The 25779-nt window shown below is 34.8% G+C and overlaps 1 protein-coding gene across 6 annotated transcripts in view; it reads right to left on the bottom strand.

Moving 5' to 3' along the window:
* The window catches only part of METTL15 (methyltransferase 15, mitochondrial 12S rRNA N4-cytidine), a 182061-nt gene that overhangs the window by 742 nt on the left and 155540 nt on the right, over positions 1 to 25779 (bottom strand). For 4 of the 6 annotated variants that reach the window (XM_045808588.2, XM_045808589.2, XM_045808586.2 and 1 more), the window contains exon 6: positions 1620 to 4342. The exons of 1 other annotated variant lie outside the window; for it this stretch is intronic. In XM_045808588.2, the coding sequence (XP_045664544.1) occupies positions 3897 to 4342 (446 nt within the window). In that variant the 3' untranslated portion in view covers positions 1620 to 3896. Of the gene's footprint in view, positions 1 to 1619; positions 4343 to 25779 lie in introns of those variants that run through there. One more of the 6 variants, XM_045808590.2, reaches the window with a different exon arrangement.

Genomic DNA, 25779 nt, shown 5'->3' with positions numbered 1-25779 from the left:
TATAAGTAATTTCTACACCCAACATGGGGCTCGAACTCATGACCCCAAGATCAAGAGCTGCATGCCCTTCCAACTGAGCCAGCCAAGAACCCCCCCACCAAAATAGTCAGCTTTTAATACATGTTATGTAATGAATACATACATATATTTTTTTAATGAAATAAAAGTACAGGTATAATTTTTTCATTTGTCGTATATTTTGAATGTTCCATTAAGAACTATCTCATGTTTTGGGATGCCTGGGTGGCTCAGTCTGTTAAGCATCTGCCTTAGGCTCAGGTCATTTTTCCAGGGTCCTGGGACTGAGTTCTGCATCAGGCTCCTTGCTCAGCGGAGAGCCTGGTTGTCCCTCTGCCTGCCGCTCCCCCTGCTTATGTGTACTCTCTCTCTCTGACAAATAAATAAAATCTTTTTCTCTTTTAAAGAACTATCTCATATTTTTTGAGAGATCTGAAATGAAATTAATTTTTTTTAGAAATCTGCAGTGTAGACTCATTATTTCTACTTATTCAAAAACAAAAATCAGAAAAAAGAATTTTATAAACCTCTGAAAATATGTAAAACTCTGCAAACACCAAAGAAAATATGACTTTCAAATGCTTGCAAGTGAATTTTAAGAGATATAAAAAACCTACTTAAGCATACTGTATTCTCATATAAACTATTGGTTGTAACATAATAAATAATTCAATATAAATGACTTTGACCATAAATCACATATCATATATTATATGAAATAGAAAAGAGATATAGATACAATTCATGTCTCCCAAAAGACCCTAGAACTCCAAAGACTATACAGTAACTAATATACAATATTTAAAACAAAATGAATATACAAAATAAAAATATCAACTAAAAACTGTGTACAGTTATTAAATTTAATTTCTTAATAAGCGATGAACTAAGAACTGATGTACCATTTAAGAACTGATGTATTACACAATGGTATTGATGCTGTATTAAAATGACTGGTAGAAAGCAGCTGATAAGAAATTCAGAAATGTAAAACAATTGCTTGTTTTATATTCACTATATTTTATTGGAAAAGAAATACACATTCGTTTTAATAATCAGTGTTTATTTTCTGTATGTATTGTTTGGATTTCACAAAAACATTTTCCAGCATTAACCATTTAAAACTCATTCATGTATTTTATTATGCATTCTACAGCAAAGACTAAGAAGCAGGCAAGAATCATTGTGATAAACAGCCTAATTACAGAAAGTAGCTCCTATATTTTTACATTACAACATTTTAAAACAATTTTGTGTTTATTGAAGGAATGATTTTTTTCATGCATAGTCAAGATTTTCTTCTATCACAGTAATAGGTTCCCAGGGCTGCTGTAACAAATTACCACACATTGCGTGGCTTTCAACAACAGAAATGTATTCTGTCATGGTTCCGGAGTCGGAAGGTCTGAAATCAAGGTGTCGGCAAAGTTGTTGGCTCCTACTTAAAACTGAGGGAGAATCTCTTCCATGCTTCTCACATAGCTTTTAATGGTTGCCAGCAATCCTTGGTGTCCCCTGGCTTGTAGATCTATCATTCTAATGTCTGTTTTTATCTTCATGTGCCATTCTTCCCTGCATCTCTGTTTCTCTTCTTCTTCTTCTTCTTTTTTTTTTTTTTTTAGATTTTATTTATTCATTTGAGAGAGATAGTGAGAGAGAGAGAGCGTCAGAGGGAGAAGGGTCAGGGAGAAGCACACTCCCTACTAAGCAGGGAGCCCAATTGTGGAGCTCGATCCTTTTCCTGAGCCAAAGGCAGACACTTAACCAACTGAGCCACCCAGGAGCCCAACTCTTCTCTTCTTATAAGGACACCACACAGATTGGATTAAGGGCCTGCTCTGCTCAGGTATGACTTCAGCTGAACTACTTAAATTTATAGTGATCATACTGCCAAATACCTTCCGAGAAAGATGTGAATTTTTTGGGGGAATACTATTCAACCCAGTGCAGTCACTTTCCATTTAACATAAAAGAAAAAAATCCCCATTGTATACAGGATCCAAAAATGACAGATAAAACAGGTAAATCATTGTTGAATTTAAGAGTGTGATCTCTTATTTTCTAAACAGATACTTGGATGGGAATGTACCTTTGGGAATCTTTCTCATTCACAAATATGACTTATATGCAAGAGAAACTTAAATGTTCTTTCAGGAAGATTCAGTGGAGTAACCTAGATACATTCCTTTTTTTCTAATTTGAGGACACTGCTCCCTAGAATATTTTCTAATTCTGCACAATAAGAAATCAATTCCACTGCAGAATTGCTCAGATTTGAATAAAGTCTACAAAGTGGCAAACGAGCTTGAGAATTTAAGTTAAATATTAGAGAGGTAGATAAAGTAAATCTAAGGTGAATTCAAGTATTTAGTTTTTATCCTTTGCCCATACTTATGTTGATATTTTATTCACTTAAACTCACCAATTCAGAATCTGTCATCATAATGAGAAGATGAATTTTTCCTATATTTGAATAGTTTATTAAGCATATTAGTAATATAAATATGATTTTAGGGATAATTGCTTAAGAAAGCAATCATTTATATATACCTTTAATCTACATGCCAATGTATCCTTTAATTATATCTCTTATTCACCCTTCAAGTCATAATTCAAGAATCACAAGGACAGACCCAGTTTCCCTCAGTAAGTGAAATCCCTACCAGATGTCCTTGCAGTACCCTGTACTGCTTCTTTGTAGCTTTTACCACTGTGTTAGTTTTATATTGATTTCTGTGATTATTTAACTACCATTACTCTTCCCACTAGACCATATACTCTATAGGACAGGTACTGTGAGGTATGTATTTTATTCACCTTTGTTTCTTTGACTAGTTAGTACTTGGTGAATAACTGAAAAAATTAGAAATGCATATTTACACATAAAAAGTTGACATGGGAATCATGAATCAATCTCCTTAATATGTTAAAGAATCCTTTACCAAGTGAATGTCTCCTAAATAAACATTTTACTATTACAGTTACTATTGGGTAAGTAAAAACATTAGGGGCATATTCATTTTAATATCTTTAATATGTAATACTCTTTTCTATTTCAAATAGACTTGGTTGAATTATTTTGAATAGCTCAATTAAAAAATGAAGGATTCAAAAGATGACAGATTTTATTATGTGTCAAAGGCATTCTGGTATATTATTAAAATAAACATAAGTTTCATGAAACATTCTCTATGAGAGCTATTAGAGCAATTCTGCATTTTTTCTTTGCAATGTGAAAAAATGGTATATATCATATTGTGAAATCCCTTTAAAACAATGAATACTATAATTTCAAAAGTGACATCAGTATGATGCATTTTAAAAATAATACCTGAAAATTTAAAACCTATATTTAAGAAGAACTACAGTACTACTTAATTATTCCTAAATAGAAATTAAAATTTCTTCCATGATCATTACTAATTATTTGATCCACAGAAAGTCTGTTGCAAATCTGAATATCTAAATTCAGAATTTAGAGCATGCAGATAAATGATAATCTCTCTCTTTTGACAGCTTGAGTTTACATATTTAGATAAATACACATAGTACTCTTCTTTTAAAAAAATTTCCTGATTAGAGAAAGGAATGCATTTCAAAAGTTAAATGTAATGCTCACATAAACACTAAACACATTTTTCCAGTTTTGAGCTGCTGCTGCTCCTTTAGTTGAACTTCCTGTGTCATGCTAATATTTCTGACATTTTCTTTCTGAGGAAAATGATGGTAAATACTCTTAATTTCCCCACATATATAGTACATCTCTTTCTATATATATCTCTCATACTTTCTACTATTAAGTTGTTCAGTAATATCACATAAAAAAAAAAGAGAAACTGTGAAGGAAAAACTTGAAGGGTCAAATGATGAAAACTTTCTCATAATTTGATGGCTGCTCTAAGCTTGGCTGAGCGTGCTCTGGGGTTATCCTGTACATCCTGATCTTCTGGAGTAAGTACTTTCTTGTGTATCAATTCCCACATTAAAGGGGCTCTGCCTATAAAGGCTCCTTCCTTGTTTTCATGACCTGAACCCAATTGTGATGCTTGTATCACCTTCTGTCTAGCACTGAGGTTAAACCTTTCTGTCATGCTTATCCCAAGCAGGAATCGTTTCACAATGCGATCCTCTAATGAATGGAAGGAAAGGGCAACAAGGCGGCCACCAGGTCTCAGAAACTTCTGAGCTGTCTTCAATCCTGTATAAAGTTCATTGAGCTCATTGTTCACAAATATTCGGAAAGCTTGGAAAGTCTTGGTAGCAATATGGGTAGATCGTTGGAGCAAGTCTTTCCGTGCAAAAACAGCAGAGGGTGGAAATGCACCTATGAATAGATTTTGTAAAAAAGAGGAAAAGAGGACAGGAAAAATTAATATTTTCCACTGTAAATCTACTGGGTTGTGTATGCATATATTCAAGGAACTGTTTCATTAGAAAATTGTGGCATTTCTCAGTAAACTTGGTCTTGGCTGGATGTTCTTGCTTATCTTCTGGTATTTATCCCAAAGATATAAATGTAGTGATCTGAAGGGGCACGTGCACCCCAATGTTTATAGCAGCAATGTCCACAATAGTCAAACTATGGAAAGAGCCTAGATGTCCATCGACAGAGGAATGGGTAAAGAAGATGTAGTGTATATATATATACAATGGAATATTATGCAGCCATCAAAAAATGAAATCTTGCCATTTGCAATGATATGGATGGAACTAGAGGGTATTATGCTAAGCGAAGTAAGTCAATCAGAGAAAGACAATTATGATACGATCTCGCTGATACGTGGAATATGAGAAACAAGGCAGAGGACCAAGGGGGAAGAATGGAAAAAATGAAATGGGAAGAAACCAGAGAGGGAGACACACCGTAAGAGACTCTTAATCTCAGGAAACAAACTGAGGGTTGCTCGAGTGGAGGGGGGTGGGAGGGATGGGGTGGCTGGGTGATGGGCACTGGGGAGGGTATGTGCTATGGTGAGTGCTGTGAATTGTGTAAGACTGATGAATCACAGACCTGTACCTCTGAAACAAATAATATACTATATGTTAATAAGAATATATGTGTGTGTGTGTGTGTGTGTGTGTGTGTGTGTGTGTGTGTGTGTGTATAAAGCAAGTAACTGACTCCTATTTGGGAAAAAAATTCTTATCACATGAAAAATTGTAGCTCTCTGAGGTAATAACTATGTTTTGCAATATATACATGTATCAAATCATAATGCACCTTAAAATATAATGTTCTATGTTAATAAAAAAAAGAAAATTGTGGCATTTCATCCATTCTTACATTTTATTTCCAAGCATTCTATCAAGATTTAAACTACTGTGTTGGAAACAGCTTTCATAACTCATAAGAGTAACTGGAATCAAACAAGGAGTAGAGAAAGAGGCAGACAAATATTTGAAGAAATAATGATTAAAAAACTCCCCAACTTGGGTGGAAAATATTAACTCACTGATACAAGAAGTTCAGTGAACTACAAATAGAATAAACAAAAGAAAACTGCATCTAGGCATATCATAATCAAACTAATACAAGGTAAAGATAATCAGGAAAACTTTGAATACAATAAAGAAATACATTACATAAAGGAGAACATAAAAATGATTAACAGTTATTTTCTCGTGAGGATAATGGAAGCTATAAGATACTGGAATAACGTTCAAATTGTTGAGGGAAAAAAAATCTGTCTTCCAAGAAGACTATGTAAAACTATTCTTCAGAATTAAAGGTCCAAAGACATTTTTAAATAAATAAAAAAGTGAGAGAATTCTTTGCTAATATGTCTGCATTCAAGAAATGCTAAAGGAAATACTTCATGCTGAAATAAAATGACACCAGGTGATAACTTGTATATACAGAAAAAAAGAGATTATAGATATATCCATAAAGATACCTATATATCTCTCTATATGAGTTCTTCTCTTAATTTCTTTAAAAGACAGGACTCTTTAAGTGAAATTATAAAAATATTCTTTCACATTTATATGCATTATAATATACGTATAGATTTGTACAAAGGATTAGCATGGGTAAATGGAACTATATTTTTGCAAGATTCGTATGTTGTACTGAAAGCTGAAGTTGCATACTGTGGTACCTAGAGCAATCAATAAAAGTGATGCAAAGAAATAAAGCTAATAAGCTCATGGAGAATAAAAATAGTACACAAAAAAATTATTACTAAACATAAAAGATGGCAGAAGAGAACAAGTAAATAGAAATGAGACAAAGAGAAGATGAATAGTAAAATGGCAGACAATAAAAAACAAATAAATCAATAATTACATTAAGTATACAATGTACTAAATACTCCAATATAAATGAGGCTATCTGACTGAAGAATAGCAGGACCTAACTATACATTGTCTACAGGAATTTACAGAAATGTATTTTATTTTTTTTTAAAGATTTTATTTATTTATTTGACAGAAAGAGAGCACAAGCAAGGGGAGCAGCAGGCAGAGGGAGAGGGAGAAGCGGGCTCCCTGCAGGAAGCCCGATACAGGGCTCAATCCAAGAACCCTGGGATCATGACCTGAGCCAAAGGCAGATGCTTAACTGACTGAGCCACCAAGGAGCCCCAACAGAAATATACTTTAAATATAAAAATACAAATAGAAGTAAAAGTAAGCAAAACACTGTGAAAGATATGCCATGAAGACAGAAGCATAAAAAAGAGAGATCATATTAATATTAGAAAGAACAAACTTTTAAAAAGGAGAAAAGAGAAACATTTCCCATTGAGAAAAAGGTCAATACTGCAGGAAGATACAACTGTAAATGCATATACACCAATAACATAGTTCTCAAAATTTGGACATCTCCGAAAAAGATACACATTTATAAAAGCAATTGATTTTTGACGAAGTTGTTAAGTTAGTTCAATGGAGAAAGAACTGATTTTCAATGAAAATGATTATCACAAAAGAAGATGAACTTCAACTCTTACTGCACACTGCACACAAAAATTAATACAAAATGGATCACAGATCTAAGAGCAAACACTAAACCTAAAATATATATCTGATAAAACCCTTATCCAGAATATGTAAGGAAATCTCACAACTTAGTAAGAAGCCAAACCACCTATGTTCAAAAATTTGAACAAACCCTTCACAAAAGATACGTAATCAATAAACATATGTAAAGATGTTCATCATCATTAATCATAAAAATGCAAATTAAAACCACAACCAAATGTCACTATACATCCACTAGAACTGCTAAGTTCTAGAAAGAAACAAATTACTGAAACTGACCCAAGAAGAAATACATAATCTGAATAGAAGTCTTACAAGTGGAAGGATTAAATCAGTAAACAAAAGCAACCCACAAAGAAAAGTCCAGGCCCAGATGGCCTCACTGCTGAATTCTGCCAAGTATTCAAATAATTAAAAATATTACCTCACAAATGCTTCCAAAAAATTGAAGAAAAGAGAACACTTTTCAAATTACTTTATGAGGCCAGTATTACTATGAAACTAAAACCAAAGGCATCACAAGACAATTACAGATCAGTATTTCTGATGAATCTAAACATTAAAATCCTCAACAAAATACTAGCAAACTGAATTCAGCAGCATATTAAAAGGAATATACGCCATGACCAAGTGGGATGGTCATGACTGAGGATGGTTCAACAAATGAAAATTGATCAATGTAATATGTCTCATTGATAGAATGAAGGAAAAAAACCCACGTGATTATGTCAACTGATGCAGAAAAAGAATTTGAAAAAATTCAACACCCTTTCATGATAAAAACACTCAATAACTAGGAACAGAAAGTACTTCAATATAATGAAGGCCATATATGAGAACCCAAAGCTAATATTATACTTAATGATGAAAGACTGAAAGCTTTTCCTCAAAGATCATGAACAAGACAAGGATACCCATTTTTACCACTTCTATTCAACACAGTACTGAAAGTTCTAGTCAGAGCAACCAGACAAGAAAAGGACTAAAAGGCATCCAAATTGGAAAGGAAGAAGTAAAATTATCTCGGTTTACAGAGGACAGGATCTTATATGTAGAAAACACTAAAGATTACATATATACAAACACATACACACAAACCGTATGAGACCTAACAAATGAATTCAGCAAAGCAGCAGTATATAGTATTAACATGCAAAAATCAGTTGTGTTTCTACCCTTAATAATTAACAATACAAAAAAGAAATATAAAAAAACTCCATTCACAATAGCATCAAAAAGAATCAAATACTTAGGAATAAAGTTAACAAAAGAAAGGTAAACCTTACGTTACAGAAGCTACAAACAATATATATATATTTAAATTTAAGATGGCATTACTCCTCCAAATTGGTTTAAGATTCATTGCAATCTCTATCAGATCCCAGCTGACTTTTTAATACAAATTGACAAGCTAATTCTAAAATTCACATGGAATTTTAAGAGACTCGGAACAGCCAAAATGATCTTGGGCAGGAGGTGAGGGGAAAAGAATGAAGAAGGAAGATTCACACTTAGGGATTTCAAAACTTTCTAAAAAGCAATAGTAATGAGACAGTGTGGTGCTGGTACAACAATGGACATAGAGATCAACGGAATATAACTGAAAGCCCAGAAATAAACCCATCTATATCTATGAGCAACTGATTTTTGACAAGAGTGCCAAAGCCATTCAAAAGGGAAAGAACAGTCAATTGAACAAACAGTGTTAGGACAACTAGATAGATAGTCATATACTAAAAAATGGAGTTGGACCCTTAAATTACACAGAAAAATTAACTCAAAATGAATCAAAGACCTAAATGTAAAAGCGAAAACTATTATAAAATTCTTAGAAAGAATTTTGTCTTAGAAAGAAAACATAGGGATAAATATTAATGACTTTGAATTTGGCAAAAAAATTCTTAGATATGACACCCAAATCACAAGCAACAAAAGAAAATTGTAGTTCATCAAAATTAATTTTGTTATTCAAACGACACCATCAAGAAAGTGAAAAGACAACCAAAAGAATGGAGAAAAAATTGCAAATCATGTATCTGGTAAGGGATTAATATATCTAGAATATGTAAAAGAAGAAAATTACAAAATGATGCATGTATGATACTATTTACATTTTTAAATATGCAATCAAAACAAACAAGCTCCATCTAGTTTTCAAGAATAGGGATAAACAAAAAGTGCTGATTTTTAAATAAATCACTAAATATAACTTTTCTTAGACTTACTCCATTGGCATACAAATATGATATGAAAGTATCATGTTCAATGAACTTATACAGGAAGTTTCTATTTCATTTTTTTATTTGATCATGTCTTAAAATTTTTGTTCCTAGAGAATATTATGCCATAGAGATGTCCAGATTTTCTATGGATGAAGATCAGAAAGTACGGTTGCCATCCTGGCACTTGAGTTTCACTGGCATGCTTCTTACAGCAAAGTAAATTATACAAGGTTGATATCTTAGTTCACCTTTTAGTAACCTGTAAGTCCAGTAGTACATTAAGATACACTTGATTAATCTTCTTGGGAAACTGGATCAGAAAATGAAAGAAATAATATCTTACTTGTACCAGGGAGCTGAGAATCTGGCTGTCTAAAAGTTAACCAAATCCATGGTATGGGTTCACTCTTTCATCCACAAAAACTACTTTGCTGAAAGGCTAGAAGATGTTAGATGTTAGGGAATTTATCTTCTAACAAGCAGGTTTCTCAGAAACAAAACATCAAAGTTAAAGCTGAAGAGGGTGGTCACCTTTTTTCTATTTGCTATTCAATCTCTCCACTTTCCACAGAAAGAGTTCTGGTCACTGGGAAATGTGTTTTAAGCACTCTAAGATCTGAACAAATATGCAACTCTTCATATTTTAGAGCTTGGATTTTGAGGACACTTCAGGAAGGGTGTATTCCTAAGACTTGCATGATTTAAATCTTGCATAATTCAAAACTAACTCTCTCAAAGAAAAAAATGTATTATAAAATAAATTTCAATTCACATGTAGTTTGATTTAAAATAGGATGTAAACATCCATTTTTTTAAAGCTTTTAAAATTTTATTTTTAAAGAGACAGTATTGTCTGGTAACTTCTGGCCAAGAGGAACGAAGGAGACATCCTGACGTCCCTCCCGCTGCTGCTGTCACTAGGAGGCTGGAGGAGACAGGACGGGTGGGGCGAGCACTGTCTCTTAAGAAGTGGACACTGAGGACCGTGTAATGAAGAAGACGAGAGCAGTGTTTAAACTGACGATGCGCACTCACGACAAGTACTCTGAGCGGCGAACACTGCTCCGCAGTCTGTGTAGTGACTTGTGTGGGGTTAGAGTCCACGTCTCCGGAGCTTCTGCAAGGAGTCTGTTCTGAGACGCATCTCCGCTCGCCCGGCACAGCAGACACACGCCAGCCACAGCGCATGAACAGCATGTGCGCGGGCTGGGGCCCGGCCTTCTCATAAGAAGAAAACAGGTTCGGCAGGTTATGAAGGTTAAAACAAAAATCATGACAGTAAGTCCTGTGCCCTCTGACCTCATGGGGGCCTTCCCTATTCCATGATTACATTCCGGGGAGGAGAGGTAGGGAAAAGGGCAGCAGATACAAGTGCTTTGACTTGTCAGTTCATGTTTTACTTTGACCTTAGGCAAGAAAGGAGAGAGACACTTTCCTGGTCAAGGACCTATCTGGAAAGAGGCCCCAGCTACTGTTTCTGTTTGAGGTCTCTGGGGTAGCTCTTGGAGCCCACAGAGAAGAGGCAGGGTGGGATGGGGATCCCCTCCTGCTGGACTGGGAGTGACACCTGGGTATAGGAAGCAGCTTGGCAGCAGTGCCTTGTGCGATCAGCGGATGACACAGAAAGACCCAAGCTGGGGGCAGGGGCGAGCACATGAAGCAACAAATAATGTAGCATGTTTTTGCTTTAATGCTTTAAAATTTTGTTTCATAACATTATCCCTAATATTTTGTAGAAATTAAATGGATGGCTCAACATGGCAATTGCTTAGCATTCTTGGCATTTCATCACATTTCAAAGATAGCTATTTGAGGACGTGGTTATTAACAGTACTGAATTAGCCATACCTGACTATATGTTAACCAATTTGATGAAATAACAGAAAGGAAGAGAGCTTAATAATATTTGCTTGATATTGTCAATGAATATATTTTCAAAAAATAATGAAAATAGAAAATGTTAAAATAACAAAGTAATATCTGAAATCACCATGTAAATTCTAATATAAACAATAGCATGGTTCATTTGACAGAACAAAGTATGGTAGGCACTTCTCTTTACCAGCTAAAAAGGCACCTTCCTGTGGCAGAGTTATAGTTTATAATACATTCAGCCAACTAGCTGTGAAACTATGAGATTCCTGACTAGTTCTTTTAATTGAGGGGATCTGTTTTTATTTCAAAGTATCTCACATAAAGTGAGAATTTATTCATATTTTATATTATGCAACTTCATGTTTATATAATTAATATTCACTTTAAATATATCCACACTGCATATGAAACTGCAGCTGAAAAATTAAAACGACTGTGATCAGTTTTCTCTTTATAAGGTCTAAGTAGGCCTTGTCAATGTCATATCATGGAGAAAGAAAATAAGAGCTTCCATTTTACTTAGGAATGGTCTTAAAGATAATAGGATAACTCCAAACCAGGAAAAGCTTTTCTTCTGGGGCTTTTTTGTTTTTGTTTGGGGAATCCTAATCTGGACTATGTGCAATGGGCTTCCTGGATAGGATTTCCAGGGGTGGTCCTATCAACTCCAAAAATCACATCCTCATGGATCGGATGATAAAGGACTGCAATGGAGGCAATGTGTTCTACGGAGCTTTTTGGTGCCACTCTGGGGATCGAAAGTACATATCATGCCTTATTTTAGATAAGTTCAATTTCCAGGGATACCCGTCCTTTATAAACTCGTACTTTTGTTTCCGTAATTTATAGGAAGAAAGGTTGACAATGCAGATTTGATAAAATGAAATTAAAAAGAAAAAAAGAATTTAAACAGCATATGGTAATGGAAATTAAAATGGTAAAAACAAAACATCAACTGGCAATGGTACAGATAGACAAGAAGACAAGAAAAGGCAATCCTACTATCAAGGATTAAGCAAGGTGTTTTTGTCTGAATTAGAGAGTTTAAAGATAATCAGTAAATGTCATGTGTCTATAACGTAGCAAAAAGGGGTTTGCTTGTGTAAGTCATGGCCAGAGAGCAAGGGACAGAGTCTCCTAGGTAAGCAGAGACTATGTGGGAATATCTGCTGGACTCTCAATTAGGCCAAAGGAAGAAAAATATTAATAAGACCTGGTCCTTGCCCTTGAAGAGCACACTGTTCTGCAACCCTTCTTTCTTCCTCCACCTCTTTCTCATATCCTATATCCTGTTATCAGAGATAGAAACTGGTCCTCTCTACTCTTCCATTTTCTGATTTTAGTCACAGATCTTGTATGGCTAATTCACTTGATTAAGGCACAGTAGGTAAGACAGAAAATAGGGACTCATTTGATTTGGTGATTAGGGAAAATCTCCTTTTTGTGTTTTCTAGTCCACCAATGGACTTAGTTTACACCAGACCAATGTATACGCGTTCTAAGTGGGAAGAGATGTGCACTTGTCACACTCTACTGCAATTACTAGTTTACTTGTCTGTCTCAGTACCTTGACTTGTGAAAAGGAGCTATTTCATGTTCACTCTTCATATCCCTCGTACTTAACAGAAAAGCTTGTGATTCTCAACCTTGACTGCACATCAATCACCTGTGGAGCCTTTGAAAAAATAAAGATGCCTGGCCCCAGTCCAGACCTCTGGAATCAGTTTCAGGGGTTTATTACACAGTAATCACTACTTTTAAAAAGCTTCACAGAGGATTTTGATTGCAGCCAAGATTAAGAATTACTATAGTAAACACTCAGTAAATGTTTGTTGAAAAGATAATAAATAGATAATGAATGGAAAAAAAATAAATGGATAAGTGAATGAAAATCCAGGATCATTATTACAAACAGTTTCGTTCACATCATTAGATGGATATATGAAGACTATAATATTCAGTCACATCAATGAATGGCTAAATGAAGACCATATTTTTAGTCACAGAAAACATCATGAGCTGAATTTTCAAATAATGTCATGAAATGTCCTACTTTTTGGCCAAATGTGAATGTGGGTACTGAATTATGATTTTAATGGGGCAAATGAACTCTCAAATTTGCCAGCAATTTCGTTATCTCGATATAACTATTTCCATGTATTTAATGATATTTGATACTGGCTGGAAGTATTCTAAATGAATGAATTATTTGCACCTGCAACAGAGCACCTGCAAATAATTTTAACCTGCAGAAATGCAAACTTACAAGACTTTATTAACTGAAATGAGCCAATGTGCAAGGTGAATTTTTGCATATTTCTCTTACAGAATAAAATAAGACATGAGAATGTAATGGTCATCAAGAACTTCAGTGACTTCAGTTCATTTTTTTCCCACAAAGATTAGTGCATAATATTGTTGAGATTTTCTGTAAGCTTTAATTTCACTTAATATCTATGAAATCCTAAACCACAAGTTTTCTCAATTCTTCAAAATAGCAGAACTGTTTTCCTCCTAATACTCTTTTTTCATATTTTGAGGTTTTTTATTCTTCTAATACTTTATAATAGTAGAATTATGTCAGAAAAACTGACTACAAAAAGGAATTAAAGGCTAACATACATTTAATAGCAAGATGTTTTCAAGTTAAGTACACTTTAAAAAATGTATAGTTAAAAGTAAATGTACATTAAATCCACTATGGGATAACAAGTTGTAATTTCAACTCAATTTTATATTATTTGGTACTCATCTCTCACAGTAATGTTGGGAAAATTCCTGACATAGAGATTGACCCTAGCTGTTCAAGAAAATTGTTAAGAGTTCTGCCTCATAAGAGGCACTCCATTCTCACATTCTAAATCAGGTTTGTTGTTGCAGGATTTTTAAAGTTCCTGACAGTCTCATATTCTTACTCTTCCCTTTCTTTCATATCAGCAATTTTTCATGGCTCCATATCTGAATTGTATTGAGAACTCCACCATTTCTCACCAATTCTACTGTTATCATCCTAATCCAAGCCATCATCATCATCATCATCAGACCAATCCTTTTCATATAAAAATTAGATCATGTGATTACACTGTTCAACACCTCTAGTGTCTTCCTATCACATGAAAGAGGAACTGAAGTTCTTACCTTGGCCAAATGTCTCTATGTCATATGCAACCACTGCTTCCTACCACTCCCATTTCTCTGACCTCATCTTCCTGACCTTGAGCTCTGGTCCTGCCTAGGTCCTTTGACCTGTACCTAGAAAATGTGCCTTCATATATCCGAATGGCTTATTCCCTACTTAATTCAGGTCTCTTCTTAAACATCACAGAATTAGGGGCGCCTGGGTGGCTCAGTTGGTTAAGCATCTGCCTTTGGCTCAGGTTTTGATCTGAGTGTCCTGGAATCGAGGCCCACATTGAGCCCCACATCGGTTTCCTGATTCTCCCTCTCTGCCCCTCTCCAGTGCTTGTGTGCGCTCTCAAATAAATAAAATCTTAAAAAAAAAATAAACATCACAGAATTAGAAAGGTTGTCTCTAACTACAGTTATGAAAAGTAGCATCCTGTCACTAAAGTCTCCTTACACGATATAATTTTTTTCATAATACCTTATTAGGGACAAATATTTACTTGTTTACCACCTGTCTTCCTCTACTAGATGATGTGCTCAGTGAAAACAGAGAACTGTTTGTTCACTGCCATAAATCCTTCGCACCAAGAAGAGCTGGCGGATTTAAAGAATGACTGCATTTGTACTTTAAGGTTCTAAACATAGTCATTGTTTAAAAAAAAAAGGCAAAAAGAAATATTATCAGTTGTATATGTAGTAAAACGTTAATGTCATTACTCCTTAAATCCCACCCCAAGAAGCAAACGAAAGGTATATTTTATAACTTTTTTCTAATATATATGACAATTTGTATATAAAAATACCTATGCATATATTTGTAAGGAGGGAATGATCTGCACAATAACCTGCAACTTGCTTTGTTTGCTTAGCTTACTTAAAAATTTCAGTTGTATAGATGCATTATAATTCATTTTGTTTGTTCATTAACAAATATTTGTGGTTTGTGGTATGGAACACACTAATTAAGAAAGAGGCAGTCTCTACTCTGGTGGAGCTCATGTTGCTATCACAGCAACAGTTAGGATGGTCTCTATTTTTGCTATCACAATACTGCTGCAGTAAACATGTGAATTACACATTTGACATTTCTGCACGGTAGGAAAACTCTACAAAGTAAAAAGACAGCCACATTGTGGGAAAATTTTTTATAACTATCTGAGCCTATTATGATAGTAGTCTATAGGATTAGAGTTTTTAGGTCAAAGACTCTTTGTGCCCATTTAAATTTGGATCGATACTTCTAAATTTACTCTCTCAATAGATGTACCAATTTATTTCCATCAATAGTACATGAGAGAGGCCATCTCCCCACATCTACGTTAGTACTAAAACTAGCACTCTTTTTAACCTTAACTAGCCTAATATAGTGAGCAAATGATAGTTTACACTTATTTAATTTAGATTTTATCAAGTTTAGGAAAGCTCTCCCCACTCCAACGTTATGTAGATTTAATCAACCCTACATTTTCTGGTACATTTCTAGTTTTATTTCCTATATTTAAATATTTAATCCACTGAAAATTTATTTTTAGTATGGTATGAGGCAGGGATCTAACTACATTTTTTGAAAATTACATAGCCAATTGTCCTATTATTACCCCACTCCTTTGAAGTATTGCTTTGATCATATTTTTTTTATATACAAATAGATCTTCTGGATTCTCAACTGTGTTCTACTGATGTATTTCTCTATTTTTCTGCCAATACCAAATTATTGTTGTTGTTTTTTTCCAGTATGTTTTGCTATCAGGAGGCACAAACTCCCCTACCCTCATCATTATCCTTCCTTAAAAAATTTTCTCGGGTATTCTCATGCATTTATTATTCTAAATTAAATTTAGAAATAATAAAGTATATAACAAATATTTTGATTAAAATTGCACTGAATTTCTAAGCTTATTTGGATAAAATTTACATTATCATAAAATCCATCCAGGGAATATAGTATTTCCATTAGTATTTTACATGTCCTTTGTTAAAGTTTAATAGTTGTCTTCACCTAAGTTATGGTCAGGCTGTTTGTGTGAGTATTATGCTTACACATATGCAACTTAAACATCCATATGGAAAAGCCTAAGAAATGACAATACTTATATTAAGACAACATGGTGTAATAGAAATGGCGCTGGGCTATAGAAAGGAGAAACTAGGTTCAATGATCAGATCTTTTACTTTTTAATAGCTGTTTGATATGGGGCAATGACACTTAACTTCTGAGTTTGTTTTCCCACTAGAACATGAGATGTTAACACTTTTCACAGGATTATTGTAAAGATCAAATAAAGAAAATGTTCAGAAACACCTAGCACATACTCCGTATAGTCACTTTATGAATGCCATTCATCCATTTATTTATTTACTATTCTCAGTTGTACAATGGAATAGGTGAGGAGGGGATTTGATATGTTAATTTGAAGATTCTACCAAACTAATTCTGTTTTCATTCTCTACTAACAGGAGAGTAGGTGGGGTAGAGGGTTGTTGGAAACCTCTGAAGCATCTGAGTAATGCTCATTGGATTTAGGTACCAGATTAAAAGACTTCAGTATCCAAAATGAAGTATAAAATTTCCTTTTGTACAAATTAATGGTGCATTTCTAAGCTTACAAAGTGGCATTTAAGCCTTAAGACTATGAAGACAGCATGGCATAGACACGAGAAATCAGGGGCGCCTGGGTGGCTCAGTTGGTTAGGCATCTGCCTTTTGCTTGGGTCATGATCTTGGGGTCCTGGGGTCGAGCCTCTGCTCAGCAGAGCGCCAGCTTCTCCCTCTGTCTGCCCCTACCCCCCTCTTGTGCACACTCTCTCAAATAAATAAAATCTTTAAAAAAATGAGAAATTAAGAATCACTTTTTAGTTTGACCTTGACTATTTAATGACCAATGCTAAAAACTGTAAGAGCCCTAATTTAACTAACCTAAACCTTCCAGGTTGCATTACATTCACCTGGCCTGATTATTTCCCATAATTAAACTTCTAGATTTCTCTTGCCATCCAAGTATACAACTTGTCTTCTGGAATCTTAAGCACACAATATTTTTTTTTTGTCTCTATTCTTTCCTTCTTCCTGTGCTCTAGTTTTCATGGAGCACCTTTCTGTACAGGGCATCTTCTTTCTTGAGCATACTTCTGCAAGGATGAAATATATTTGTGAATCATTTTAAAACAGGCTCTTTGTTTTCAGAGATCTAAAACCCCAATTTATTTAGTCCATTTATTAGCTGCACGGAATCTGAGGCTAACAGAAATCATTTCAATTAAAATTGGCATCAGCAATATTTGGTAAAATTCAGTAACTGCATCCTAAATAATACATCATTCATTCATTCAGACAATATTTATTATGCACAGTGTACTAAACACTGGGGATTAAAATGTTTATGAAGACATTGTAGTTCCCGCCCTCAAGAAATTCAAACCCAATAAGGAGAATGATATGTAAATATTGTGAGGAGGGCTAGAAACAAGGATTGTACACACTATTAAGGGAATAAAAAGGAAAAAAAAAGGAATCTTGACCCTTGTATAGACAGCATTTTCCAATCTACTGTTCTGGGGACAGTTAACTATATAACACCTTCACTCCCCAACCAAATACCAGTGTGTCTGTTGGCAAGTAAAGTCTGAGAAATGCAACATGCCATACTCTTCTTCTGGAGACCCACAATGTCCGTTAGCATGGTAAAGCTCTGAATGTAACTGTTAAACTTTGTTTACCTAGCACTTCCAAAATTTCTGAAATAAGAACTTTAATTTTTAAAAACAACTACTCGTTCCATAGATTTTGTTTTCTGGGGAGGAAAATACTTAAAGTATGTTTGGTGTTAATCACTTCTCACATATCTTAATCATGCCATTAATTCCCTATAATAATTCTGAAGGCAAGAGGTAGATATTCTCATTTCCATTTAAAGGTGAAAAACTGAGGGTTAAAGGTCACTTTCTAAGTTCACAGGACTCAAATGGAAATTTGATCTTTTTAACATGAAGCCCACCCCTACAACCATTCTTTTTATAATACAGAATGAATCTAACTCCTCCAGATGAGAGACATAACATTTCTGGCCAGCTCACTGAGAAACACACTCTGGCAAGGCCAGATTAGCATAGTTTTTTTGTCTTTTTTTTTTTTTTAACTCAATTATATAGGTGTGTTATTTTTCAGTCTCCTGAGGATGTTCTTGAGTTTTTCTTGTCTTTACGTGTGCTCAAAACAACGCAACAATTTTAAGATGGTATATACACCAAACCATCTCATCTCCTTTTTCCTGATCAGAATTTAGGGAAACTAAGATGAAATCACATGGCTCAGAATGATTTCCAGAAGCTCTGATTCCATGTCCAGTGTTTTATATAACAATCTCATTTTCTGGGAGAAAAAGAGGGTGGAATCTTTACTCTAAGCCTGAATAGCCTTTTACTGAGAGATGCTGTAATGGAACCCAAATCACCTTGCATCAAGTTGCAAGAGTTTGGCTTTCTCTCCACTTTTCCCTTGGGGAGATGTGCATTGTTAGGCCTAAAGACTGCACATCTGGTGAAGGCGGCAACTGCCCTGGTCTCTTACCTTGGGAATGGTAATGAATACCTTTGGCTTTTGTCCTTTTCATTCTATTGAAAATAACATATTGTTAGCTCAGGTTATTAGACTATAAATTTGCCTCTCTTTTTCATCAGCTTTCTTGATAGTGTGTTTAAAAAAGAAACAGTTACTACTGCTCTCATTATCAAAAGACTTTTGGGCAAGTACTGATTACTTGTTTTTGATTAAGAATCTAGACTCATCCAATGCAGTACACACTGGGCTTTTCCTGACTCACTTGCTAGGAAAGGAGCCCTTTATGTTGTTTTTATGTTCCAAAAATTAGTGCTTAATTTTTGCTCTTGCTAAGCAAAATGGGGGGACAAGCTTGTGTACAATTAGAAAAAAGGGCTCTGATGGCTAAAATCTTGGATAATTAAATCCAGCTCCTTTTACTTTTTCTTTAAAGCTTCTTGAGAAATATTTTAAGAGAAGACTGAAAGATTTTCTATACATTTGATATTGTGCATTTCTTGTAAATACACAATTTTAGCAATAACAGGGCAGTGATCCTTGTTCTCTTCATAGTCTAAAATGCCTTTCTCGCTCTTCTTATAGTTTATGTCTACTCATCCCTAATGCTCACAAAGGTGGCATCTTCTCCAGGAAGCTTTTGCAATTTTTTTATACATATTTCAACAAACTATTACCACTCTACATTATTGGTCTATTAACATCTACTAGGCTGCAAAAGATCCAAAGATATTTTATTATCTTCCTTTATATCTTGAGTCCCAGATCTAAAGCCTGGTGGCAAAGAGAAAAATCCACTAAATAAGAGATATTCTTCCAGTCCCAAAGATCAAGATGTACCATAAACGGTATTCTAAGTGTGGAGATGCAGGAATACCCTGAAATCTTTGTAAGATTTTGTGTGTATATTCAATTTTATGTGGAGATAATCCAGGATTTTTATTGAATTCTCAACTGTATCGGGGACCTCGAAGTATGTGAATCCCTGGTAAAAACAGAGTTTTCTGAGTTTTCAGCTTATAATTTACCACTTTTAGTGATACCACCAAAAAAGTCGCCGCCTTCATTTAGTTCTTTTTTCTTTTTTTTTCTCTTTTTAAGATTTTATTTATTTATTTGACAGAGAGAGAGACAGCCAGCGAGAGAGGGAACACAAGCTGGGGGAGTAGGAGAGGAAGAAACAGGCTCCCAGCAGAGCAGGGAGCCCGATGCGGGGCTCAATCCCAGGACCCGGGACTACGCCCTGAGCCGAAGGCAGACGCTTAACCAGTTGACTGAGCCACCCAGGCACCCCTGCCTTCATTTAATTTTATTTTGTTATATATTTAACTCCAGGAATACTACCACTTAGCATCATCAGAAGCAGAGATGGAGAACCCCCTTCATGTGTGAAAGAAGTTGGAAACTCTTATCAGTGAATACTAAGTTTTCTGCTGACTCACAGGGATTTCATATTAAAAGTAAGAGAAAACCTTGCTTAGTAACAGTCTGCACAACATACAATAACAGAACACAATTTGTATGGGGACGTGGTAAGATAGATTTCATTCATAAAAAAACACCATGCTTCTGGCTAGATAAATGACTTGAAGTCCCAGAGAGAAATTATCATTTTTAGTTCTGGGATACCCTTATGCTACTTACACTTTTTAAAATTTAATACATTCACATGTTCAAATGTATTGAGATTTTTAAGCTTGTGAATGAAATTAGCAACGTGCTGTGGCTGTCAACGTGATGCATTGCAATTCCCCCTGAGTGGTAGGGTTTAAAAATTAATTCAGCTCTTGCACCTGTTTGCTGGCATTCGTCTGTTGAATTTCCATCACATTTAATAAGTGTCTGTGACGCAACTCGTGTCCTTTTGCCTGGGCTCCTATAATACAGTGTTAAATTCTCACCCATTTGAAATTCAAGTAATATTACAAAATTCAAACTGTTAATTAAAATCTGTGAACTTGAATGGTTCTGGATAAAATTGGCTTTACTCAGTGAGGTTCTTTTTAAACTTCTTCAGTGTCTCATCTAATCCCCAACTCCTACCAGGTTAAGTCTGGTGACAACATGATCTCACTATGGGTGGTTGAGGCTTACAAATCCTCCTACAATAGGGAAAAAATCAAGTTATAGGCTTGAGCAAAAAAGGTAAAGAGGAATATTACCTGCTGAGGTGAAATAAGAAACAAGGCTCAGAATTAAAGGAAAGGATTGATATTTTTCATGTATTACTTTTCAATAAAATACATTATACTGTAATACTCTATAATATAATATACCATAACATAGTATAGTACTATAATTCCATAGTATCTAAGTCTTAAAATGCTGAGGATAGATGGGATATCTCAAAGTGAATCATGGTTCCTTTTATCTATTTAGGTGGTCAATATTAAATTTAATTATTGAATCTTTAAGGAGGGATTGAGGCCTATTTGCCAAATGTTGTGAACATAAAGAAGTCTAAGCAGAAAGTTCTAGCATATTTAAGACCCATGATAAGATATTTTATTTGAACCTTTAGGAATAGTCAATAGGGTGTGCAGTACTGCTCTCAGAGTTGGGCCATTTACACTTCCCAGAGTTGGGAGATAGTAACAAGAAAAGGTATGTAACTATGTTCTTCTTTTTCTTATAAGGTCAGCACATACTCATACTTGATCTTTGGGCTCCAAGGTAAGTTGCCCACTCTCCCAACTTAACCTGCAATGGAACACTTCTCAACTGTATTACAATGATTTTTAAAAGATATTTGTCACTTTCACTGAAACATAAGCTTCCAGAAGGCAGGGACCATGTACTACTTTCAGAAAGTAGGGAGTGCGTATTACCATAATTTTTCTCATAATAGGCCTGTGGAAAGACTAACAGACTATCTGACTAAATTGAAGAATAGATGATTCATTTCTCCAAGGGCCAATAGCATGTGGATTTTAATTAAGTTACAGATGATAAATATCTTTTTTCCTACCACATCCAAATTCAATACTGAACCACACTCTCCCATCTTTTATTTTTCCACCTGTTCTATCCTACTAACTTGGTCTAGGAGCAGTGCTTTGAATAATGTCTAGGGAAGGCTTTTAGTTTCTAGAAGGACGTGTATCCATTTTGAAAAACAATGTTTCAAGGACTTACATCACATATGTGTCATTAATCACACTAGGGGATTTAGACTAGAATCTAAAATTCTCTAAAATCCCTTAAATATGTGCAAAGTAATAACCCTAAGATGTAAGCCAAATATCTAATAATAAGGGTATAATTAAATAAATTTGAATATCTCTTACTGACACACAGTATAGTGCCATAAAGGTGGCATGATATCAAGTTGAAGAAATCAAAATTATACACATTCAATCATTTCAACTGAAAAATGTGAGACTAAAGATAAAGAGATAAAATAGGTAAAATTATAATCATGTTTTGGTGGTAGAGTGGTGTTACATGCTCTTAAAGTTTTCACTTGAATTTCTTTTTTTTTTTTTTTAAGATTTTATTTATTTATTTGACAGAGAGACAGCCAGCGAGAGAGGGAACACAAGCAGGGGGAGTGGGAGAGGAAGAAGCAGGCTCCCAGCGGAGAAGCCTGATGCGGGGCTCAATCCCAGAACGCTGGGATCACGCCCTGAGCCGAAGGCAGACGCTTAACGACTGCGCTACCCAGGCGACCCTCACTTGAATTTCTTAACAATGTTGTATATGTTGTATATAAAGATTGTATATATGACTAACAAATGAAGATACTTTTATTATAGAGAAAATCTTGTATTTTCTCTATGATCATAAATTTTACATATTTTTTACATGTATTTGTGAAGTAGATTCTATCAACAACTAGATAAATAATTCTTTGTACTGACTAGCTTTTATCAAGTGCCTATCATATGCCTACCATTAGGGTAGATAGTGTTAAAATGTAATTTCTAATCATCATGACAATCTTACAAGTTAGGAACTATTATCCTTATCTTAGAGAAGATTAGAATGGTTATATAACTTGTGGAGGTTCACACAGCTAGTAAACAGCAGAGCTGAACTCTGAATCCTGGTTATTGTATAATTCCAAAATTAATTTCTTTTTCCATTACTCAGTGACACAATAGAATGCAGTGACATAAACCCAGACTAATGATGTAAAGGTGCATGAGGCATTAAAAAAAAGGACTAATAAAGAAAAATGGGTAAGCAATATAGCAATACAACATGTTGGCTTGACGATTGGAGTCTGTCATCAAAGTCCATTTGCATCTAAAGAGTACAGAGATGAAGTCGACAACTTAAAAATCCTACCTGCTAGATTACCTTTCTCAGCTTCAATTTCTGAGATAGGTACCTGAAACAGACAGGACTCTAAATTAATGCTTTCCAGTGGACTTTAAATAAGTGTTAATATTCTTTTTCTCCTAAGGAAGAAAATGTAGTGCCTTTAACACCATTGCGATGTATGCTGTGTCTAAAACAGTTCATTGAATAATAATGATTAGGCAACAGAAAGCTCCATTCAACAATAATAATTTATGTTATTATTAATAACAACCCACTTTCTCTTTTCAAAATCCATACAGCTTATTGTGTGAGGCCTAACTTGTCATCTGGCTAATGAGATGTTGATGTACCTTGAATGAGTTGGCAGCCAGCCCATCCTTGGAGTTCTTTAATGTGATGAAGAAAAAACAGGTAGAAGGGTAAAGTGACAGCAGTGAATAATGTTTTCAACAAAAAAAAAAAGGATGCTTTCCCTAGTCTTAGCCTTTTCTCACATTCTCAAGGTTCAGGTTCCCAGTGCCTCGACTGCTACGCTGCTGCCTGCTGACATCTTAACCATCCCTTTAAAAAGTAAGGCAGCTGCTTGTATAGAAAGTCTTTCTTGGTGAATCCATTATAAAAATTTTTATAGTATTTGTTCTATTCATTCAAATGTATTCACTCAATTATCCATCGTTCATGCATTCATTTTTATCTGTTCATTCAACAAAAGTTTAAAAAATAGATATCTACTAGAGATGGATCTCTATTGGTCATTTAAAATACACTGTCTGATTTAGTAACCCAAGAATCCTGTGAGGTAGTTATCATCACCCATATTTTGCAGATGAAGAAACAGAGATTTAGAGACGGTAATAAATGCCCAAATTTGCAAAGCTGGAAAATGACACAGTCAACTCAAATCTATGTGACTCAATAGTTCTTGCTTTCTTTAATCCAGTTTGTTGACTTCTTCAACATATTCTCTAAGAGATGGGTGCTGAGGCAATTCAGGTAAATTAGATGTGATCACTCTATCCTTGAAGACCTTACAAAAGTATATAAGGGATACAAAGTGTAATGAAGCAAATGTTCATCAGATATATAAACAGCAGGTAAACATCAGATATATCAATATATTGAAAAGATGAGTAACTTAAGGAGAATGGTGAAAAGTAAAGTTCAGGAAGGATCCAAAGTAATGATACATAAGCCTAGTCCTAAAAGAAGTAGAAGGACTTTGGGGGATAGGTGGGGGGTAAGACAAGACATGAAGAAGGGCACACCCTGCCCAGAAAGATCATATACAAAAGGATGGAAGTGAGAAAGCAGAAAGTTAGTCTGGGAACCTGAATGGTGAGCAGTTTGGTGCAGACATGGAGTGCTGTGGTGGGGAGGGCAGCAGAGAAATTAGGCTAAAACAACACACAGAAGCCAGATCACGAAGGACTTTGTTTTCATATTAAGGTGTTTAGATTTTGTCCTATAGATGACAGTGAACCTATTAAGAATTTTATGGAGAAGTGTGTTATTATGAAATTTCTATTTTATAAACATAACTCTAAATATATTTTATTTCATTTATTTTTGTTTCAATTTTTTATTTAAATTCTTGTTAATTAACATATAGTATAATATTGGTTTCAGAAGTAGAATTTAATGATTCATCACTTCACGTATAACACCCAGTGCTCATCACAACAAGTGCGCTCCTTAACACATATCACCATTACTCTGGTAGAGTTTGGGCTAGAGGAGGTTGAGGCAGACAGAAAATATAATCCACTTAGAAGACTAAGGTAGTAATTCTGGCAAAGATAATAAAAATTTACAGTAAAACAATGACAGTGGAAACCCGGGGCGGGGAGGAACAGAAGGATTTAAGAATTTAGGAGGCAGAATTGAAAAGTTCCATTGATAAACATTTTCAATTCAACTCAAGGTTGATTTGAAGGTTTTCATTTGGGCTTTTGGGTAAATGTGGTTACGTGCATTGGAAGAAAAAAAGAGGTAAACAAGATAAGATTTGGAACACTGAACTTTATATGATTGTAGGATAAAAAGATTGATATGTTCAGAAAGTCAGGCAAATATTGGCCTAGAATTCAGCAGAAAGATTTGAACTGCAGATGGGAATACAGGTGATGTCAGATCTGGGGAAATGGATGTAGATGCCCAGCATCATATGTACTGTAAGAAAAGAACCAAGGACTGAACCCCAGCAAATAAAAACATTTAAGGCACAAGCACAGGAAGAGGAATTAGTACCAAAAAAGTACAATCAGAGAGGTGGGAGGGACATAAAAGGGAGACTATGTCATCATAAAGTCAATGGGAAAGGAGGGGTGGTTAAAAGAAAAGATAAAGGGAGTGGCAAAATATTCTGCTTCATTTTAGAATTATTTGTTTAGATGTCCAATATCTCACTAGAGCTTAGACTTCTTATGAACATATAAAAGGGATATATACGTAATATACATAATTTTTTTTTAAAGATTTTGATTATTTGACTGAGAGAGAGAGCACAAGCAGGGGGAGCTGCGGGCAGAGGAAGAGTTAAAGCAGGCTAGATGAGGGGCTGGATCTCAGGGTCATGGGATGATGACCTGAGACGAAGGCAGACACTTAACTGACTGAGCCACCCAGGTGCCCCAATACACATAAATTTTTAAAAAAGACATATATACCCACACATAGATAAGCATCTATCTATCTATCTATCTATCTATCTATCTATCTATCTATCTATCATCTACA

Source organism: Ursus americanus, chromosome 24, assembly GCF_024610735.1.
Source record: "Ursus americanus isolate L20-20 chromosome 24, mUrsAme1.1.p, whole genome shotgun sequence".
In the NCBI taxonomy this organism is placed as follows: Eukaryota; Metazoa; Chordata; class Mammalia; order Carnivora; family Ursidae; genus Ursus; species Ursus americanus.
Note: the sequence above shows the minus strand (reverse complement) of the source record. Positions and strands in the feature narration are given on the sequence as shown.